The following is a 20,012-nucleotide window of genomic DNA, read 5'->3' on the forward strand; positions in this document are numbered from 1 at the left end:
AAGTTTATGGTTTTCTGATTTTTTTCCTATTTTCTATTTCACTAGTCTCTGCTCTAATCTTTTTTTAATTCTTCACTTGGTTTAATTTGTTCTTTTCTGGTTCCTTATAGTATAAGCTTAGGTCACTGATTTAGAATCTTCTGACTTTTCTAACATAGACATTTACTTTCTCTCCTTTATTGATTATCTCTGTTATCATTAAAACAATTGCCCTCTTTATCTTTTTGCTTTCTAAAATCTAATTTGTCTTGATATTAAAAAACCCACTCCAGGTGTCTTTTGATCAGTGTTTATGTGTCTTTTTCACCCCTCTACTCTTAATTTATTTGCGTCTTTATATTAAAAGAAGCTTCCTTGCACAGGCACCATGTAGTTAGATTTTGCTTTTTATTGTTTTTAATTTTTTAAAAAAGATTTTATTTACTTATTTTTAGACAGAGAGGAAGGGAGGGAGAAAGAGAGGGAGAGAAACATCAATGTGCGGTTGCCTCACAAGCGCCCCCTACTGGAGGCCTGGCCCGCAGCCCAGGCCTGTGCCCCGACTGGGAATCGAAGTGGCGGCCCTTTGGTTTCCCAGCCAACGCTCAGTCCACTGAGCCGTACTCGCCAGCGTAGAGTTTGCTTTTTAACTTTGCTGTGGCAGTCTTTAATTGGGTGTTTAGTCCGCTTACATTCAGTATGGTTATTGATATATTCGTTTTAAATGTCATTTTGCCATTCATTTTCTGTTAGTTCTAGCTATTCATTGTTGTCTTCCCTTTTTCTGCCTGCCTTTGAATGAATTATTTTTATGATTTTATTCTCTCCCCTTTGTTTTCTGTGAACTCTAACTTACAATATTTCAGTGATTGCTTTGGGGTATTATATAATATATGTGTTATATAGTTACATAATATAAAATATATAGATGTATGTATTATACTCCTTTAACAGCGGAAGTGGTCATTATTTTGCTTCCCTTTAAGATTTTTCTGTATGCCTCAGGGTTTGAGCAGTTGGATTATAGCGTGCCTTGCTGTAGCATCTTTATGGTTTTCGTGCTTGCGGTTCATTGTGTTTCTTGGGTGTTTGGATTTATAATTTTTATCAAATTTTGGGATTTTTTTCCAGTCACTGTTTCTTCAAAAAAAAAATTTTTTTTTAATGCACCTTTGTGTCTTTCCTCTCTTCTGGGAACTCGACTTCCTTTTAGGGTAACTGACGCTCCTCTTCATGTGTTATATTCTCTTCTGTGTTTCACTGTGGACAGTTCCTCTTGCTATGTGTTCACATTCACTAGTCGTTTCTGAATTTTCTTATGTGCTCTTAATGTCACCGGAGTGTTTTAATCTCAGGCATTGTTTTCTCTTTAGAAATGTGATGTGAGTATTTTTATATCTGTTGCATCTCTAGTTCTCTTTTCGGACATGTGGAATATAGATAGGAGTGTTTTAATTTCCTTGTCTGCTGATATCGGTGTCAGTTATGGGTTGTTTGCATTGATTTTTCTTACGATTTCTGAATTGGGTGATATTTTCCTGCCTTTCTGCTTACCTGGTAACTTTGGGTCGGATGGGGTACATTTTAGTTCCTCCGGGTGTTCTGGAGATTTTTGTATGCTGTAAATATTCTTAAGTTTAGATACAGTTAAGTCACTCTGAAATATCCTGATCCATTTGGGCCTGGGGTTTGGGTTTGTTAAGCGGGTTTTGACTTCCCACTAATGAAGTGAGACCCTTCCAGGTCCTCCACCTGGTGTCCCGTGAGTTTTGAGATCTCGTCACGTGACTGCTGGAGCGAGTGCTGGGCCGGCCCCTCGCTGTCTCCCCAGCCTATGTGCTGGGCCTCTGTCCTTTCTTTTGTGCAGGTCTTTCAGTGACTGTGGGCAGCTCCCCCCGATAGGCAGGCACCCATCACTTCTGCTGCACCTTTGCCTGGGGTGTGCGGGGCATTTCACATCCCCAGGGTGGCCCTGGGTGGCCCTCTCCTCTCTGGTCCTGTCCTGTGCTCACTCGGGAGTGCGGCCTGCGTTCACGAGACCGCTGGCCCCCCTGTTCTCCTCTCTCTGCGGAGACCCAGGCCCTGGGCAGTGAGCTGGGACGTGCGTCCAGGGAGGCTGTTTACTGGAAGCATCTTCTCTCCGTTGTTTTAGGTTCATAGTCTTCCATCTCAATGATAAATAAGTATAGGTAGTAATTGTAACATTTGTACAGCTTATATGTATAACACAGATTATTGTAAATGCACTTTGCAAAAATACCTACATCGTTTTGCAGTTACAGTGAACCTGTACCGAAAAGAACTTTATAGATTTATAAATGCAATAAATAAGTGGGTTTTTTTTACTCGGAAAGATCGTTAATGAACCTCACACCTCAGTTGTGAAATGGCACAATGCAGGTTGCGTTGTGCTTTGTGACTAAGCTGAAAGGTTTAAACTGCGGAAGCTGAGCCCCGGCGACCGCTAGGAGCGGGCCCACAGCCGCGTTCTTCCCCCAGGTGTGCCTTCCGATGCCGACTCGTCCACTGCCGGCAATAAAATCAGCGGTGCGAGCACTTCGAAACCCAGCCGCCCTTCCCTCGCCAAGATCCTCCTGTCCCTGGACGGAAACCTGGCCAAGCAGCAGGCTTTATCTCACATTCTCACAGCCTTGCAGATCATGTACGCCAGGTAGGCTGTGGGCTGGCGTTTGAAACGCTGCAGTTACATGAGCTTCGGGTTTTTGTCATTTTTTTTTTTTTTTTGATGGATCCGATGTCTCAGACGGTGTGGTGGTACTGTCTTTAAATAATGTGAGTTTTAGGTCACATGCGCTTTGATTCTTGGCATTTGAATCAGAAAACCAAGTTAAAGTACACTTTGTCGTTCTTTCTGGCTGGTGAACGCTAAGCATGAATATTTGGGGGTGAGGAAGAATCGGTTGATGGCATATTCAGGAACGTTTCAGACCGCTCACCGTCCCCGTCATTCAAGCACTCAGGATGGCGGAGGTTTGGCGGCTGATGTTTTCCGGCCTCAGGAAGTAACTGTCCCTCAGGGGGCCGTGTTTGTGGGCCTGATGGGTAGACGTGAGTGCTCCCAGGAACATCAGTTACAGACCAGAGGCCACGCGAGAGGACGTGGGTCCTCCCCGCCTCCTGCGAGGCGCCCCCGGGATGCGGCTAAACACCAGATTACGCTTCGGCTCTCGCCGCAGCCCAGGAAGACTTCTCGGGGGAATCGGAGACTCGCTCCTCTCTGGCTTCTGAGTTTGGCCGTTTTTTCTCCTGTTACTGCCGCGGGCATTCAGGGGTTCCTTGTTTTTCCAAAACTCTCCGTGTGTATCCTGTACAAATGAGGGGTCCCTCGGCCAGAGCCTGGCCTGTCGCCTGCCGCTGTGGGGAGGGCAGCTCACCCCCAGGCCCCGCTTTCTGCCCTGACAGGGACGCCGTGGTCGGGGCCCTGATGCCGGCCGGCATGATCGCGCCGGTGGAGTGTCCCTCCTTCTCCTCCTCGGCACCCGCTTCCGACGCGTCTGCCATGGCCAGTCCCATGAACGGAGACGAGTGCGTGCTGGCTGCTGACGCTGAAGACAGGCTGAGTCCGAGTCCGTGGCAAGAAAAGAGAGGGGAGGTAAAAAGAGAGGCGCTGTTAGATCAGGAAGCAGCCGGGCCGGGACAGTCTGGCCCTTCTCTCACTTAATTCAGAATGCTTTTCTGCCTACCGCTGTGATTTCTGACTTGAATTAGAAAATATTCTGTACACCCCAGCTGGTGTGGCTCACTTGATTAGAGCCTCATCCTGGAAACTGAAAGGTCGCAGGTTTGATTCCCCATCAGGGCACATATTTGGGGTGTGGGCTTGGTCCCCTGTCAAGGTGCGCACAGGAGGCAGCCGGCGGATCGACGTCTGCCTCTCACACCGGTGTTTCTCTCCCTTTCTCCCAATCTCCCCCTCTCTCTAAAATCAATAGGTATGTTTTTGGGGGAGGAGAAAGGAAAATACCTTATTTAGAAAGGAGACTTCATAGCACATGCATGGAACTAGATTTATTCTTTTAAAACGTCATTGCATGCAAGTCCACAGGCCTTTGCAATTCTGAAACCCTTCAGCTCTTAAAGCCAGAAGGTTTTGTAGCTCCTTTTGGGGAAAATCTAGCTTGAAGAGATGTGAGTTCATGTTAGTCTTCCTCGTGTGGCCTGTCGAGAACTGCAGTGGGTTCCCCCGGGAATGGGAAGGTGCCGCCTCTGCCCGACCACCCCAGGCCACGCTGGAGGGGGCGGCGGCGGTGTAAGCACCTCATCGTGGTAGTAACACCAGGCACATTCCCGATGGTGGGGGCGGAGGGTCAGGGAAGGCTGTGGGGTGTTGTGTGGGGAGCGTGCCACACTGCTGACTGTCTCCTCTTCCTGTGAATCTCTTAAACTAGATGATCTCCGAGGACGCTGCGGCCCCCACCGCAGTGACTCCATCTGCGTCCTCAGCTTCTTCTCGGCCCTTCATCCCGGTGACCGACGACCCAGGAGCTGCCAGCATTATTGCAGAGACCATGACGAAAACCAAGGAGGTCAAGGGCTTCTCGGATATTTTCTTTTGAAATGAGCCCTGGCTGGCACGGCTCAGTGGATTGAGTGCTGGCCTGCGAACCGAAGGGTCGCCGGTTCGATTCCCAGTCAGGGCACATGCCTAGGTTGTGGGCCAGGTCCCCAGCAGGGGGTGCACGAGAGGCAACTGCACATTGAAATAACCTTGCACGTGCACACAGGCCGCGGTAGCAGTGCGTAGGATGGAGCGTGGTGCCCACTGTAGCCATCCTTCCCTGGGGTCTCCAGGTGCCCATGTGTCCGTGCCCTGGGTGGCAGAGCTGTGGGCACGGCCCTGCCCTTCATGCGCGTGTGTCCCGGCGGTTCAGACATTGGACCCTCCCACCCGCTCAGGTTTTGCTCCTGGTCCCTGTTGGACCCGTCCTAGGTCCAGGGCCCCCCCCCCAGAGCGCATCATTGCTCTAGTCTTCGCTCTGGAGCGGTTTCTCCGTGTACCCCTCCGGGCTTGCGCGTTGGTGACTTGCCTCCTTCCTGGTGGTGTTCATTCCCTCCACTTGCTGAGGAGCGTCTGCCAGGCCCCCGCTGGAGGTGAACAGAAGCGAGCCCTCTGTAAACTTTCGCGAGAAGAGGCTGTGAGGCTGTGAGGTTTTGCCCACGGGCTTTGAGTGTCTACCAATGAGTGCAGCTGAGTGCGCTGGTACTGCGGTCGTCACATGCTGCTTTTTCAGATTTCGTCATGCCTTTTAGAATATGATCATTATCCTCCTGTAAGGGAGAACTTTCCCTTCTTATTTTGTCTGTCTTGGTATAGAGTCATAGGATCCTATGTAATACATTACTTTTATCACTTGACACCCAAATTGTCCCAGACTTAGCCACTGGGAGCCCTTCCCGGCTGGTTCCTCTGTCCTGACGTGTCCCCATAATTTTTTGATCCCCTCCTTACTTGAGGCACCATAGTGTGTTCCAGACTCATCCTTCACTGCCCTGTGCCCGCCCTGGAATCAGCCATTTCTCCGGGGAGCCCCGGTTCCTTGCGGTGGGTCATAAGGCCCAGAGACACACCGGGGGCTGTGGGAAGCTGGCTGCTGCTGCGGGTCCTCGGTGCGGCCCTGTCTGCGCACGAGCGTTGAGGTCTGCCCTGCGTCTTCTCTAGAGAGTAAAAACCAGGGCTACGTCAAACCAGTACTTTCAATGCCATTTCAGCGCCCGTGGGTTTACCCTGGCTCTTTCCTTTCCTGTATGCGGGGCGAATGACCCTTTTATTTATCGCTGGGTGCATCTGCTGTTTTGTTTTTGCACTTGCCTTCATGGGAATGCTGATCTGTAGGCTTCTTTGTTTGTTTTTTTGTGATTTGGGTATCAGAGTATTGCTGGCCTCACAGAATGGGTTGGACAGTGTTCCTTCCTTCTCTCTCTCTCTCTCTTTTTTTTTTTTTTTTTTTAAGAGTCTCAGAAGGATTGGTGTTAGCACTTCTTTAAATAGCTGGTAGAATTTTACCTGTCATCCTACCTTGTGCTCAGCCTTCTTTGAGAGTTTCCTGGCTTTCTGCCCCAACACAGTTTTAGGCTCAGCCAGCCGTTTCCTGCTCCAGCACAGAAATCCGATGTTTCTCCACAAAGGCTTGGTTCTTTTTAGTGGCGAATGGCATTTGGAAGCTAAGCTTTGGGCCTTCGTGAGTTTGTTGTTGTTGGCGTGTTGCTCTTCACAGTCTCTCTTAGTGGATAGAGCTGGAAAATAAGTGTGTGTGTCCACATAATAGTTACGTATCAGTACGTTAGTATCTATTTCATCGTGTATGTGCATGTATTGGAAACCGTCCAGTATATGTTCACAGCAGTACCGTCCATTCTAGGGACAGCACAGGATCCATTTCAGTTCTCCTCCCCGCTTCTGATTCTGGAAAGAGTTGGCACTGCTCTCGCTGAGACCCAGAAATCCAGAGAGAGGAGCAGAGGCGCTTGGGCATCTCTTCTCCCTCTGACAAGCCAGGCTCTGGGGGGACCTCTGGAGGGGCCTGGGTCCTCCCGCGTTCAGTCAGTGATCTTCCGCCCTCTAAGCTCAGAAGTGTGGGATTTCCCAGCTCGGGCAGCTTCTCATTTAATATTTCTGGGAGCCGAACCCCACGGCCAGCCTCCGGGAGGCGCTCGCGTGCGGGACAGCAGGATGCGCGGCAGCTGCCCCAGGCGGCCTGGCCGTGATGCTGCCCCAGCAAACAAGTGCCTCCCTTCCTCTGCTAACGAGGGGAGGGAGCGATCAACCGAGGTCACGGCTGTCCTCCTAATGCCCCAGAAACCCCCAGTCTAGGGCACAGTAAAAGGAGAAGCTTTATTCCGGTAAACACTTTGCAAACTGGAAATGCTGTTGCCAAACATGAGACACAGAGGAGACCTGTTTATACAGAGAAGGTGCCCACCCTCGTCCCTGATTGGTCCATTTTTATGCAAATAAGGAATCCAAATTTACATAGCTTCATTGGCTCCCGTAGCACTTCCCTGATTGCTACGAATCGTGCATTCTGATTGGTCACTATGGAGCAGCTCTGATTGGCTGGTGAAGATGCAAATGAGGATATAGCAGTGCAGTACCAATTGAATGGGGCAGGTCTCAGCCCATTGGTCAAGACACAACAGCAGGCGCTCCTTTGTAAGGTCAGCCCAGTCCCAGGAACACAGTGCAGGGGGCTGGCGGCCTCGTCTGTGGCTTTTCCCTGAAGCACAGCACGCATGTGCGTGTGTGCGTGCGTGTGTGTGTGTCCTGTCAGCAACAACTGCTGGGCTCTGCTTGTGAATTTGGGCCCAGCTGACCACAAGGAGTCCTTTCTGGCAGATACACTTCTTCTCAAGACCCACAGAGATAAATGAAGACTCTCACTTTGTTCTTACTTTTTTCAAGGAACGGGATTATGGATAATGTGTTGCATGCTAATGAGTCACTGCAAATAAGATTGTAGGAAGGAATTGTGGGAGGATCTGGCTAGAACCTGCAAAAGCACAGAGTACAAGTTTAGTGGGTAGGAAACCCCCAGGCCTGTCTTAGGGGCGCGGGATGGATTTTACGTGCATGACGTCATGCCTGGCCTGCCCCTGCGGTGAGCTCCAATACGACAGGCTTGGCCACAGTATAAATTGTCCTTTCTTTAGAGTTTAAGCATTCCTTTTGACAAATGTTGTTATGAATTTGTAACAGTTAATTGGTCTTAAAAATGGTACGTGGCGGTAGAGATTTTTGGAGCCTTTCATTTCGTAATCTGGCATCTCATGGTCTTAAATGTCTCCTGTAAGTCCCTCATTTATCTGGGTAAGCTGGTGACTCCCTGTTAACATACCTGTGTCGTTTCACTGTCTGACCCTTTAGGATGTCGAAAGCCAGAATAAAGCATCGGGCCCAGAGCCACAGTCCCTGGATGAGTTCACCAGCCTGCTGGTCTCGGACGACACCCGGGTGCTGGTGGACCTGCTCAAGCTGTCTGTGTGCGGCCGGGCCGGGGACAAGGGCAGGGAGGTGCTTTCGGCCGTGCTGTCGGGCATGGGCACCGCCTACCCCCAGGTGAGCCGGGGAGGGAGGTGTGGCCCTTCTTTCCACGGGCAGAGCTGCCGTTGACATCGTGCCTTCTCTGATGCTTCATTCCATCCTAGTAGACGGCAGTTTAGAGGGACTCTGGGTAAAACAAGTCCCTTCTCTGTCAAATGTGCCGCCGGATTGCCCCCAGTTGGCCTTTGACATCACTCTGATGTGCTTAGCCATGTAGAAATTTCTCATTGTTTATGACGTCAGGTCTGCCAGGTTTTTATTTATGGTTTCTGGATTTATGCTGAAAATATGCTTGCCATCGTGACATTGTTTAAAGAAATCCATTTGGCACTGATAATTTTTGTCAGTTTGCCTTTTTGAGATTTATCTTTGCCTTTTTGAGATTTATCTTGACGTAAGGGATACGTTGGGATCCAATTTTATTTTTTCCTAGATGGCAAACATGTTGCCCCAATAGCATTTATTGAATAATTCATCTTTTCCCAGTAATCTGAAAATTGCTCTTTATCCCAGTCTTCATTCCTGAGTGTATTTGGGTTCATTCACAGGCTCTTCTCTTCTAATAGTCTAGCTTTTTATGCTCTAACACTTCAGTGTTTTGACCGTTAGAATATCTGGTGGCCCTGAGTCCAGGAGGACTTCCCGCCGTGGGAACGTCCTGCACCCGCGCCTCTGGCGTGGCGGCCACCAGCCACACGTGGCCACTGGGCCCTGGAAACATAACTAAGGCACCTGAGGAGCTGGAGGCACCTCCTTTTTAGCTTTAACTGGAATTTGAAAAGCCACATGCAGCTGGTCTAGGGCGTAAAGTCAGCGTTACGTGAGTATCTCTTAGGAGCAGGATTGGCCCCTCCCGAGGTCCCGGGGTCCCTTACTTGTCAGCGGGCTTGCTCGGCCTTGTCAGGAGGCCGGATGCCGCGCCATCCCTGTGTCTCTGGGCCCACGTGACCACCCCACCCATCAAGGACGCGGGGGCGGTTGCGTGGGCTGGAGGACATAGTGGTTCCGTTGATACTTCAGGGGCTTGTCGTTTCTTTATTACATTCAGGAAGAACTAAAAGGCCCCAGGTTCCCCGCTTTCTAGTTTCTGACGGCGACTCACTTGGCATCACTCTGAGAGGTCAATGAAGGGGAAGTGCCCCACACAAAATGCTAGTTTCGCTCCCATTTATTGTGAGAGGAAAGGGTGTGGATGAGAACAGGCAGGGGAGGCAGCGGGCGCAGCAGTGTCGCCCGCGCGCCTGCTGGGCCCCCGCCTCGGCGCGGTCTCTCAGAACGGAGGGCAGGTGTTCCGGCCGGTACAGAGGGGAAGCGGGTGCCCCCAGAGGGTTTGTAAAGGCCACTCAGGCGGCGGGTGGGAGAAATTTGCCCGGAGTGCCCTGAGGGCAACGCCGTGACCCCGCACTCACCCTCCTGCGGGGCCTGTTGGCCTCTCCGGGGGCTCATGGGCTGTGCAGTGGGAGTTGGGTGACACCAGTGTCCACGTCTCCGTGATGCACACCAGGGTCAAGGGGAGACGGGGACAACGGTAGGCTTGTCTTCAGACCGCCTTGGCCCGTGGCAGGTGCTACGCCTACGTCCTTCTTAGCCCTAATATTGGGAACACTTAAAAACGAGAGAGAGAGAGAGGTTGCAATTCATAATGACAATGCCTAGATGGCAGCCGTGTTTGCCGTTCATTGAGCTAATATATTTGTTACCTAAATATAAGGAACTATAATTACTCATTTTTGAAATGTATAGAATAGAGAACAGTCTTCTTTCTAAGTTAAAAAATGTGTGTAGGTAGATGTAGCATTGCTGTAATGACATATTCTTGTTTGTTTTTAAAAACAGCCATCAGGGAGCTTATAAATCACCAGTATTGACCATTTAAATGACCCAAGTCACTAAAAGGTTCGGGCGAAATAGGGGCTTTGTGGATTGTTGAGAGGCTGCAGCGGGGGGCTGGCCCTTCCCGTCCCGGGCCGGGAGCCCCCGCTGGGTTGGGTTCGCAGGCCTGGCACCGTGTGGCTGGGTGGCTGGAGGGCTCCGCTAGCCCCTGCTTTCTAGCTTAACCCCCGATGCCTTTAGGATCCTGGTCATTTGATCGGTTTTCTGCTCCTTCCCTCGATACTTCCGTTCCCAAGGCTGACTTTCCGCATTGGGAAGGCCTCTTGGCTGGTGTGAACAGAAGCTGATGCTCTCACGGGGGGTTCATTTCTTTAGTCGGCGCATGTTGGCTGGCGTGCGTCCGGCTCCTGGTATCTGGGCCACCTCCGAGTGCCCCAGCCCCTCTGCGACCATCTGGGTTTTATAGGCGAGGACACTGAGCCCTGATTTGAACTAGGTTTGTCAGGCTCCTGAGTCCCCTGCTCTGCCACCCTGTCCCTGCAGAAGGGTCTGGAAGCAGGGCACGCACAGGCGGCGTCCGACGACCTCCCGACCTGCACCCCGCTTCCTCCTGCAGGTGGCAGACATGTTGCTGGAGCTCTGCGTCACCGAGTTGGAAGACGTTGCCACAGACTCGCAGAGCGGCCGCCTGTCCTCTCAGCCCGTGGTGGTGGAGAGCAGCCACCCCTACACAGATGACACCTCCTCCAGCGGCACGGTGAAGATCCCAGGTGCGGGGCGGCGGCGGGAGGGCTGGGGCCACGGCCTGGCCTCCGTGGCGACGTCGGTGCAGGCGGCCCTCGCCGTCGGACAGAGCGGGATTCGCAGAGTTGCTTTAGACTCGCTTCCCCCACTTTTCTAAAAAAAACACTTCTCTCTTTTCAAAATCAAACATGACACAAAACCATGCACCATAAATGTTTTTATTGATTACCAGCTGGACACCTTTGTCCCCAAAACTCAGCTCTAGGACTAGCCTTGTGCCTGTCCCAGGGTCCCCCATCCTGCAGGGACAGAGCCCCCACTTGGAGCCGCGCTGACCAGCATTTCTGGGCAGCTTCTGTGCCCCAGATGTGTGTTCTCTCAAGTTCCTTTCAGTAACTTCCATCTTTTAAGTTTATTTACTTTTTGCCTTTTCTCACCAATTCGCCTGGTGAGGAATCCGGGCCTCTGACCCGTTGGGCACCCCGGGCCTGCCCCGCAGGCCGACCTTGCTGTGCGCTTGCTCGGGTTCAGCGGCCCTTTGGCGAGACCGCTGGTTGCGGTCCGGCATCTGGAAGCCCCCGGCCCTGTGGGCCTCGCCTCCTGTGACGTGGGCAGCCCAGCCACCGGCCCGTGGGGCTGCCGCACCGCGTCCCCCAGAGCGCTTCCCTGCTCTCTCGCCTGAGTACGTCCTGGGGAGGCACTGCCCGTCGCCCTGTGGTGGGTTAGCGAGCGCATCCGTGGGCAGTCGGTGCCAGGACCCTCAGCGCTTCAGAAACAGTGCTGACATTCTGGTTTGTAGCTTTCTTGCCTTTTTTCTTGTGAGCAGTGTGTTGGCTTATGCCGCTTTCCTTCCCTGTGCTGTCTTCATCTGGCTTTGGTGCTGGGCTGACACTGGCCTTAGAGACTGAATCACAAAGGGCTCCCTCCTGCTCCCTCCTCTGGAGGGGCCTGGGCGGGGTTGGCGCTGCTGTCTGGGTGGTTGGTGGAGTTCACCGGGGAAGCCACCTCGGCCTGCGCGGTTCTCTGTGGGATGGTAGAGCTTGTCAGATGTTCTGTTCCTTTTGAGTCAGCCGGTAGGTGGGTCTGTTGTGTGCTGGGTTCAGCCTGTGGAGAGTCACGCTCTCCCCTGGAAACGCCTGGGGGCCTGCCCCAGCCCGTGGGCGGACTTCCCTCAGACACTGTCCTTTTCTAAGCCAAGGGCACCCACCCTCATTCTTAACACATCAGCGATAACCAGGATGAAACTTGGAAAATGTGCAGGTTTTTTACTTACAAGACCTGGGGATTGTACAGCGCACTAGGGCACTCTGCAAAGTCATGGAGGGGGGGCAGGGGGAGCGGAAAACACATGCCCGAGGTTCTGCTTTTATTGGAGTCGAGGGTGGGGGCCTAGGGCTTCTGGCCTTGTTCTTCGTTACTGACAGTAAAACGTAAGAGCGGTGACTTCAAGTGGAGGAAGAGAACACAGGAGAGGAGCCCAAATGGTCAGTTACTGAAATCAACCAAGATCTGAAAGAAGGGGCAGCGTTGTGGGCGGTGGCCTGGCTCTCCGTCTAGTGTGTGGCGGCCGTGCCTTTACTGAGAGAGACGCCGTGGGAGCGTTTGCCTTCCTCATCGAAGCTTAAGTCAGGCACTGCAGTTACGAGGAAGAAAACAAAGGCCGGGGCAGAAGCTACAGAGTCCTTGTGGAATTTGCTCATTTCACCCTAGGTGCCTGGTTTATTGGTACAAAGTGGTTGTTCATAGTGTCCCTGCAAACCCTTTATGCTTCCGCCTGGTTGGTCGGTTCCAATGGGAAGCCGCTCTCCTGCGTGCGGTTTCCTCGTCCTCCCCTGCCGCACGCGCTCACTTCCGCACCACACGTGGGGGTTTCCCACGCGCCGTCTGAGGCTCCCCTCGGGGACCCTGCAGCGTGACGGGATCCTGACTCCTGGAGGTCACGCCAGGTCCCCCCGGTGCAGGGCTCAGCCTCCCAAGGCCGCCCCACTGCAGGAATAAGTACTTACTCTCTCTCAGCCCACGTATTTGCCATTTCCCCCTTTTTTTTCTTGTGGATTCCAGATACTATCTGGTATCATCTTATAAATACTTCAGGGGATTTTTCTAAAGCGCGTCTGCTACCAGTGAATTCTGTTAGTATGTGCATATTTGGGGTGGTTTTTTGCCCCCCTCAATTTTGAAGGAAGGATAGTGTCGTTGGACATCGAATTCTTAGTTGATAGGATTTTTTCCCTCTTCTCACTTGAAACGTGTCTTTTTGGTCGTTTCTGGCCTCTCTCGTTTCCCGGGGAGGTCAAATCAGTCGTATTTTGTGCTCTTGTGTGTTAGTTAATGTGCCTTTTTCTCTCGCTACTTTTATGGCTTTCTCTTCATTTTTGGTTTTCAGCAATTTCAGTGTAATGTGTCTGAGTATGGATTGCTTATGTGTTTGTCCAACTTGGGGTTTTTTAATTTTTGTGACTACAGATCAGTGGTTTTTAAAAATCAAATTATGGGTATTTGATCATATTCGTTCAAGTACTTTTTCTCTCTTCCCTCTTTTTGGAGAAATCCCCCAATTTGCATATGCTTATGAGCTTGAGCCTGTCTCCTGGGTGTTCGGGACTTTATTCTTTTTCAGTCTTTTCTCTCTTGTTCTGCAGACAGTGTCAGCAATTAGTCATCATGTTGATGGGCTCTTTTCCTGCCACTTCAGATCGTTTCGTTAGCCCAGCTGGTGAATTTTGCATTTTGGTCGTTGTACTTTCTATCTCAAAAATTTAATTTTAGTACTTTTTCAGAGTATCTATCTTTTTATTGAGATTCTCTATATATACCAGGTGCCTTATCATATTTTTTTTTTTGTTACCATGTTTTCTCCTTACCTTTTTGAACATTTTTACTCCAGCCGCTTTGAAGTTACTGTCTGCCGAATCCAAACTCAGTTGCTGTTTGTTGACTGGTTTGCGTCCTGAGTACGGGTCACAGTTTCACTGTTTGTCTGTCATAATTTTTAATGAACACTGGACATTTTAGAGAACATATCGCATCATCTGAGTTTTGATGAGTTAAGGTAACTTTTGCTGTGATTTGTAGGTAGTTTTGCCACAAGCCCGGCCCTGCTCTCCGACCTCTTTCTCGCGCGCAGCCGCAGCCACTCACGTCCCGGTGGCACCTTCCTTCCTGTGTCCTGGCCTGACTTCCGGGGCTTGCTCCGTGTCTGCCCGGCGTGGCTCTGCCACGGGTCTCCCCTTCTGTGACAATCTACTGTGGGTGGGCGCAGGGAGGGCGTGGAGTTCCCTGTTTCCGTGGCTCCCCCATGGGCGTGTGCGCTGACCTTCCCTGTTCCAAGCTTCCCGACTCACCCAGGCCTCCACAGCGCCCTCGTGTAGCGCTTCGGTGCTCTCTGGCTTCCAGGGTCTCCTGTTACATTTCTGGGGGCATTCTCGGGTCTGTCCGCACCCAGACACTCCACGTCCTTGGGCCCGCAGCGAAGCAGGCCTTCCCGCCGGTCCTTTACTGGCAGCATCCCCGGCACGTGCCGGCTGTCCCGGCCTTGGCGCATCCCACCCCCGGGGAGCGCGGCTCCAGCTCGGGGCGCCACGGCCCCCGCTGTCCCGGGCCCAGCCGTTGCTTCACAAGTAAACACTTCAGTTTGTAGTTTGCCTTTACTTGATTTGCAGAGACCTGGAAGCCTCATTTTTTACACTTTTGTGTGGTTTTGCAGTTGTTTTGGGAGGAGATTTGCCACCCTCCTCTCTCCACCATACCCAGGTCCTGCACTGCGTTAATTCTCCCGCAAGCGTACTTGCCCCACGGGCGACTCTAGGTCTGATGCTGCGTGCTTGATGGATGTCATTGTAAATGCGGGGGCAGGACCCTACAGCCTGGTCCGGTGATGGGGTCGTAGAGTGAAAACTTGCCCCGAGATGAGCGCTCAGGACGAACTGGCCGAGCGCAGGTGTCCCCTGGTGGTCGCACCGCCGGCGAGGCCTCCTGCGGGCGGAGGACGGTCAGTCCTGCGCTTCTGTCTTTGAGGCCCGTCGGTCCTGACATCCTGCTTCTTGTCGGCCGTGAGATGTCCCTTTGGCCTCACTGTTGCCACGCGGTGCGCGGTGGCATGTGGACTCGTCTGCCGTGCGTCAGGTGGGAGCGGTCACTCTGCTCTGTGCTCTCTTGCCCTCCAGGCGCAGAAGGACTCCGGGTGGAGTTTGACCGGCAGTGCTCCACAGAGAGGCGCCATGACCCGCTCACCGTCATGGACGGCGTCAACAGGATCGTCTCCGTGCGCTCAGGTGTGGGAGCCGGGGGCGGGGCCCGGCCTGGGGCGGGGCGGGGCCAGGCGCGCCCACCCACCTTCTCCATGACCACAACGTGGCTAAACAGAAAAGCGCTGCTGCTTTCCCATGCGAGGCTTAGGAAGGGACAGTAAGCCGTTTAGCTGCAAAGTGCGGTCAGTTTTATCTGCCTTTTCCCAGTGCTTTCCATTATCTGAGCTGCTGTGTGTGTCCCCACGGACGGGCGGGATTACTGGGTGACGAGCAAGAGAACGGCCCTACTTGGGGACACAGGCTGTCTGGGAGGCCCAGCCTCACCCAGACAGTGGGAGATGGTGTTGTAAGACCTGTGGGTGTGCCAGGCTCATGCCAGGTGATGGCTGACCAGCCACAAAGCTGCTTAAAGGGACTCGTTTTTTAACTGAGTGCAGCTGGGGGCCGCGCATGGAGGGGGTGCTCGGTACAAGTGGTCAGGGCGCTGAGCCGACACAGGACATCGCCCCTGGGCCTGTCGGCCATGCAGACATGCGCCCATCTCTTTCTGGGCGGCTCGTTCCCTGCCCTTTCACTGGGGCTTTTAGAATCACCGGGGCAGGGGAGTGTCGGTGCACGTCTCTTTTGAGAGCGCTTCATCTCCAGCGAGGAGCGGCAGCCTTTTCCGGACGTAACCTCTCCCCTCTGCCTTTCTGGTGAAAGCAGCCACGGCCTGAGTGCGTGAAGGGCCTGGCCGAGTCCGGGCAGGACTGTCTTACACGAGGTTCCTTAGTTAAACCCTGGTCTGCGCCTCTGGGTAAAGCCAGGGGTGAGCACGATGTTTTTCTGGCAGCTTGACAAATGCCGCCGCCGTATGAGTAGCGTTGCGGGCTGGGCCTGTTTCCTCTGCTGTCAGCGGGAATCCTTACCAGGCCACCCCCACAGCGCTGCCAGGGGGCCCTGCCAAGCAGAAGGCTGGCCGGGGGCGGCCCACTGCGGACCGGCCCTGGGCTCCAGCGGGGCTGTTCGCCTCTCCCTCAAGGGTGGCTCTTCTGTGTGGAGCTGCCCCGGGTCCTAAGGCCGACCTGGGTGCTCAGGCCTTGGCACACCTGCACCTTCTGTGGGGAAGCTGGGGCTCTTTCTCTCGTGGCCTGGGTAACAGCCACACACCTCCCCAGGGCCCCCCGTGACCCCTGACCTGGGCATGGGCTGTGCAGGCCTCTCATCCTACACGGTAGTTGAGTGTGTGCGTTTCTGTCAGGACAGCGCCCACTTGCCTCAGTTTCCCTAGTACGTGGTACAGTGTGTGTGGAAGGATGCGTGTGCTAAAGCAGGACTCACCTACGGCGGTGTGGACGCACTGGGGGAGAGCCCGGGCTGGAAGATGCAGCGTTCCTCAGACACCGCGTGCACGGTCCTGCTTTGTACCTAAAGCCGCCCAGGCCGATGGGCCGGTGGAGCGGCCCTAACGGCAGGCTGTGCCTCCCGCCCCCAGGCCGAGAGTGGTCTGACTGGTCCAGTGAGCTGCGGATCCCCGGAGACGAGCTCAAGTGGAAGTTCATCAGCGACGGGTCCGTGAACGGGTGGGGCTGGCGCTTCACGGTCTATCCCATCATGCCGGCCGCAGGTAAGGGGGGCTTGCGGCGCCCAGGGCCGTCTGACCGGAGCGGTGTGGGCGCCCTGTTTTCATCCGGGGCCTGCGACTTGCCTTCTGCCACGCAGGGAGCCGGCGCTGCCCAGGCGCGCGGTGCCGAGGCCAGCACAGCGGGGAGCCCTCAGCCGTCCTTAGTCAGTGCCCCGTCCTTGCCTGCGCACCCGCGGCTGCTGCTGGGCGTGGTTCTCTGGTTACTTGGTTTTCCGATAAAATGTCAGAGTACAGATTAGCTGTGTGACGTGGACCGTGGCAGGTCCGTGGTGGACAAGGCCCTCTCCTCGTCCATCAGATGGCGTGAGTGTCCTTGTGCCTTTGGCCTGCCCGACACGTGACATTCAGGGTGTTCATTCCTCAGGCCCCAAAGACCTCCTCTCCGATCGCTGCGTCCTCTCCTGTCCCTCCATGGACTTGGTGACGTGTCTGCTCGACTTCCGGCTCAACCTGGCCTCAAACAGAAGCATCGTCCCGCGCCTGGCCGCGTCGCTAGCAGCGTGCGCACAGCTGAGCGCCTTAGGTAAATGGCGCCTTGATGGTCACGTCTGTCGCGCTCGATGGGAAAAGTGGTCAAGCTTCTGATGTTTCCTGTCTGTCCTTTTCAGCCGCCAGCCACAGAATGTGGGCCCTTCAGAGGCTGCGGAAGCTGCTGACAACTGAATTTGGACAATCGATCAACATCAGCCGGCTGCTGGGAGACAGTGACGGGGAAGCGCGAGCTCTGGTACGGGGCAGTGCGTGCGGGTCCCCACGCTGGACCCTCTGGGAGGGAAATGTGGTGCATTTAATCATTTAAATTTCTAACTCGTGGAGAAGAGGTGGGAAATCCCGCGTTAAGAAGAAGCCGGCCTCTGTCACGTGCAGACCCTCTTATGTGGGACATATACACTGAGTGGGGTGGGACCTTGATTTTAAAGATAACGGCGCGCCTCGATGACCATGAGCATAGGGTGGTTTGTTGGACTGCACAGCGAGTCTTCGTTTTGCTGGATAAGGTCGTTGCCGTGGAAGGAGCACCCGCCCGACTCTAACCATGCTGGGCGGGGGGCGTGCGGGCCGGCAAAGAATGGGTTCCGCGGGAGCTGCTTTTCTGATGTCGGGGACCCTGAGGTGAATTTTTAATCCCCCTTTTGCTTAGTGTTCGCCAGGTCCTTTTCAGCTTTTCCTTTCCTATTTGAAAATATCAGCACTCGTTTTTGAGGGTGAATGGTTCCAGTATAATAAAACGTGCGTCCTAGCGACAAGACACCTGCTCTGCCTGCTTTTTGGGTCCACGGGCGAGGCTGTAATTGGGTGGTTTTCTTAGAGTTTCACAGGCAGTGCTCTGGCCGCTTTGGTGAAGGGCCTTCCGGAAGCTCTGGAGAGGCAGTTTGAGTACGAAGATCCCATCGTGAGAGGGGGCAAGCAGCTGCTCCACAGCCCGTTCTTTAAGGTAAACTTGGTTTGCGTGGCAGGAGAGCCAGCAAGCTGTCCCTGCGTGGCGCGTCCCCTCTCCAGCCACCTGAGGACAGAGGCAGATGTTGCTGAAGTGTAGTCTGAAAACGTTCCACAAGTGACTGCGATCTAAGCCCTTCTCCCGGAGGGGTTAGCGCGCTTCGCCACGCGCACTCTGAGGCGGGAGTGTTGCAGTGGCACCAGATCTGAGGTCCTGTGTGTCGGGTGCATCGCCCGCAGCACAGGGGCGGGAGGAGGTCCGGAATGAGGTCCCGCGGAGCCCTGTGACGGTGAACGTCTGTGGCACGCAGTGTGGGTGACGGGGGCTTTCGCTGCCATTCTCAGTGTCCCTTTGTTGGCTGTAGGTTCTGGTGGCTCTGGCTTGTGACTTGGAACTGGACACCCTTCCCTGCTGTGCCGAGACGCACAAGTGGGCTTGGTTCCGCAGGTACTGCATGGCCTCCCGCGTGGCCGTGGCCCTGGACAAGAGGGCGCCGCTGCCCCGGCTGTTTCTCGACGAGGTACGGCACGCCGCTCTGGAACCACGTCAGACACGCCACCCTGTTTCCCTCTCTCACGCCTCTAGTGTGAAACAGTGTCGCTGCCACAAGACACAGCAATCTTTCTCGGGCCAAGATAGACCATAAAGAAAAAAGCACATGGGTGGGAATTAACTGACCCTATGACTTTCAATTGAAGTTTCAGTCAACTAAAGATAAATTGATGCTACCCCGGTATTTTTAATATCTTACACTTGATATAATCATTGGTTTTGCTTGTTAACCATGAGATCACGGCGAGGCTGACATTCCCGGATGTTATTGCGGGAGGCCTCTCCTGTCTCCTAACCTCAGTATTGTTTTGTTCTCGAGAGAGGAGCGTGTGATTTATAATGTCATAATAACGTTGTCTAGGTGGCTAAGAAAATCCGCGAGTTAATGGCAGACAGCGAAAACATGGATGTTCTCCACGAGAGCCACGACATTTTTAAAAGGGAGCAAGACGAACAACTTGTGCAGTGGATGAACAGGTTGGTACATGAGAAACAAGGAGCTGCCACGTGCGAGACAGCGTTTCCCGTGCAGGGCTCGCCCATGTCTCTTGTTCGCTTCCCGTGGGTTCTAGGCGACCAGATGACTGGACTCTGTCGGCCGGCGGCAGTGGCACCATTTATGGCTGGGGACATAACCACAGGGGCCAGCTCGGGGGCATCGAAGGCGCAAAGGTTAAAGTGCCCACTCCGTGCGAAGCCCTGGCAACCCTCCGACCCGTGCAGCTGATCGGCGGAGAACAGACGCTGTTCGCGGTCACGGCCGATGGGAAGGTAAGGGCGCGTGTTCTGCGAGACACCGCGGCTGGAGCGCAGGGCGGCGTTCGCGGTGCGTGTGGGGATCCCTCCTGAAACCCCCTCTCAGGGCTGATAAGTGTGCCGGAAGCATTTACCCTGAGATATTCCTGTATGATCTTTCCCGTGTTCTAAACTTCACAGCTCTTTATTTTGAAATACAGCGTACATACAAGAGTGTTAGAATTGTTTGCGTGTCAATAAATCGTGGGGTGTATTCCTTTTTTTCTTCGCTGTCGTTCGCTATGCTGTCTTTTAAGAAACTGTGGCTGCTGTGTGGAAATAGTTGATGTTTACATGTTCCCTCTACATCTGGCTGCTTTATTCTGCTTCTTATGTATTTCAAGGTTTTCCGTGTCCCCTTTATAGAGAGCCGTAATCTGTCGGTGAATCGTGTTCCTTCCTTTGCGGTTCACCCGTCTGCGTGGGAGGGGGCCTCGGGTGCTGGGTGGGGGCTGGAGGGTGCCACTGAGGGGGGCGCCTGCACAGCCTTTCCTGTCGGGGTCCCGGCTGCGCAGCGACAGTCCGTCCCACACGCACCGGGGGGTCTGCGTGGGTGGCTCCATCTGATCAGGGGAGTTCCCTTCTGTTTCTGCTTGTGAGTGGATATTGGCTTTTGCCAAACACGCCTTCTACATTAAAAACACTCCCCGATGTTCTGTCCTTCAGTGGACGAGCGTGGGGGGTCAGGGTGATCGCCGCCCCCTTCCCCGGGTCAGGACTCCGGAGGCTGGGCCGTCC

General features: G+C 53.7%; 1 protein-coding gene across 1 annotated transcript in view; it reads left to right on the forward strand.

Annotated features, from left to right (window-relative positions):
• Positions 1–20,012, forward strand: part of HERC2 (HECT and RLD domain containing E3 ubiquitin protein ligase 2) — a 185,074-nt gene that overhangs the window by 138,470 nt on the left and 26,592 nt on the right. Inside the window, exons 66-78 of the mRNA XM_054561907.1 lie at positions 2,479–2,650; positions 3,403–3,592; positions 4,389–4,526; positions 7,862–8,053; positions 10,488–10,641; positions 14,782–14,889; positions 16,340–16,471; positions 16,854–17,012; positions 17,098–17,216; positions 17,799–17,924; positions 18,292–18,447; positions 18,841–18,956; positions 19,052–19,250. Coding sequence (XP_054417882.1) covers positions 2,479–2,650; positions 3,403–3,592; positions 4,389–4,526; positions 7,862–8,053; positions 10,488–10,641; positions 14,782–14,889; positions 16,340–16,471; positions 16,854–17,012; positions 17,098–17,216; positions 17,799–17,924; positions 18,292–18,447; positions 18,841–18,956; positions 19,052–19,250 — 1,961 coding nt within the window. The remainder of the gene's footprint in view (positions 1–2,478; positions 2,651–3,402; positions 3,593–4,388; positions 4,527–7,861; positions 8,054–10,487; positions 10,642–14,781; positions 14,890–16,339; positions 16,472–16,853; positions 17,013–17,097; positions 17,217–17,798; positions 17,925–18,291; positions 18,448–18,840; positions 18,957–19,051; positions 19,251–20,012) is intronic.

Source organism: Pteronotus mesoamericanus, unplaced genomic scaffold (genome assembly GCF_021234165.1).
Source record: "Pteronotus mesoamericanus isolate MK-2021 breed Mesoamerican mustached bat unplaced genomic scaffold, CSHL_Meso_final scaffold_582, whole genome shotgun sequence".
NCBI classification, from domain to species: Eukaryota; Metazoa; Chordata; class Mammalia; order Chiroptera; family Mormoopidae; genus Pteronotus; species Pteronotus mesoamericanus.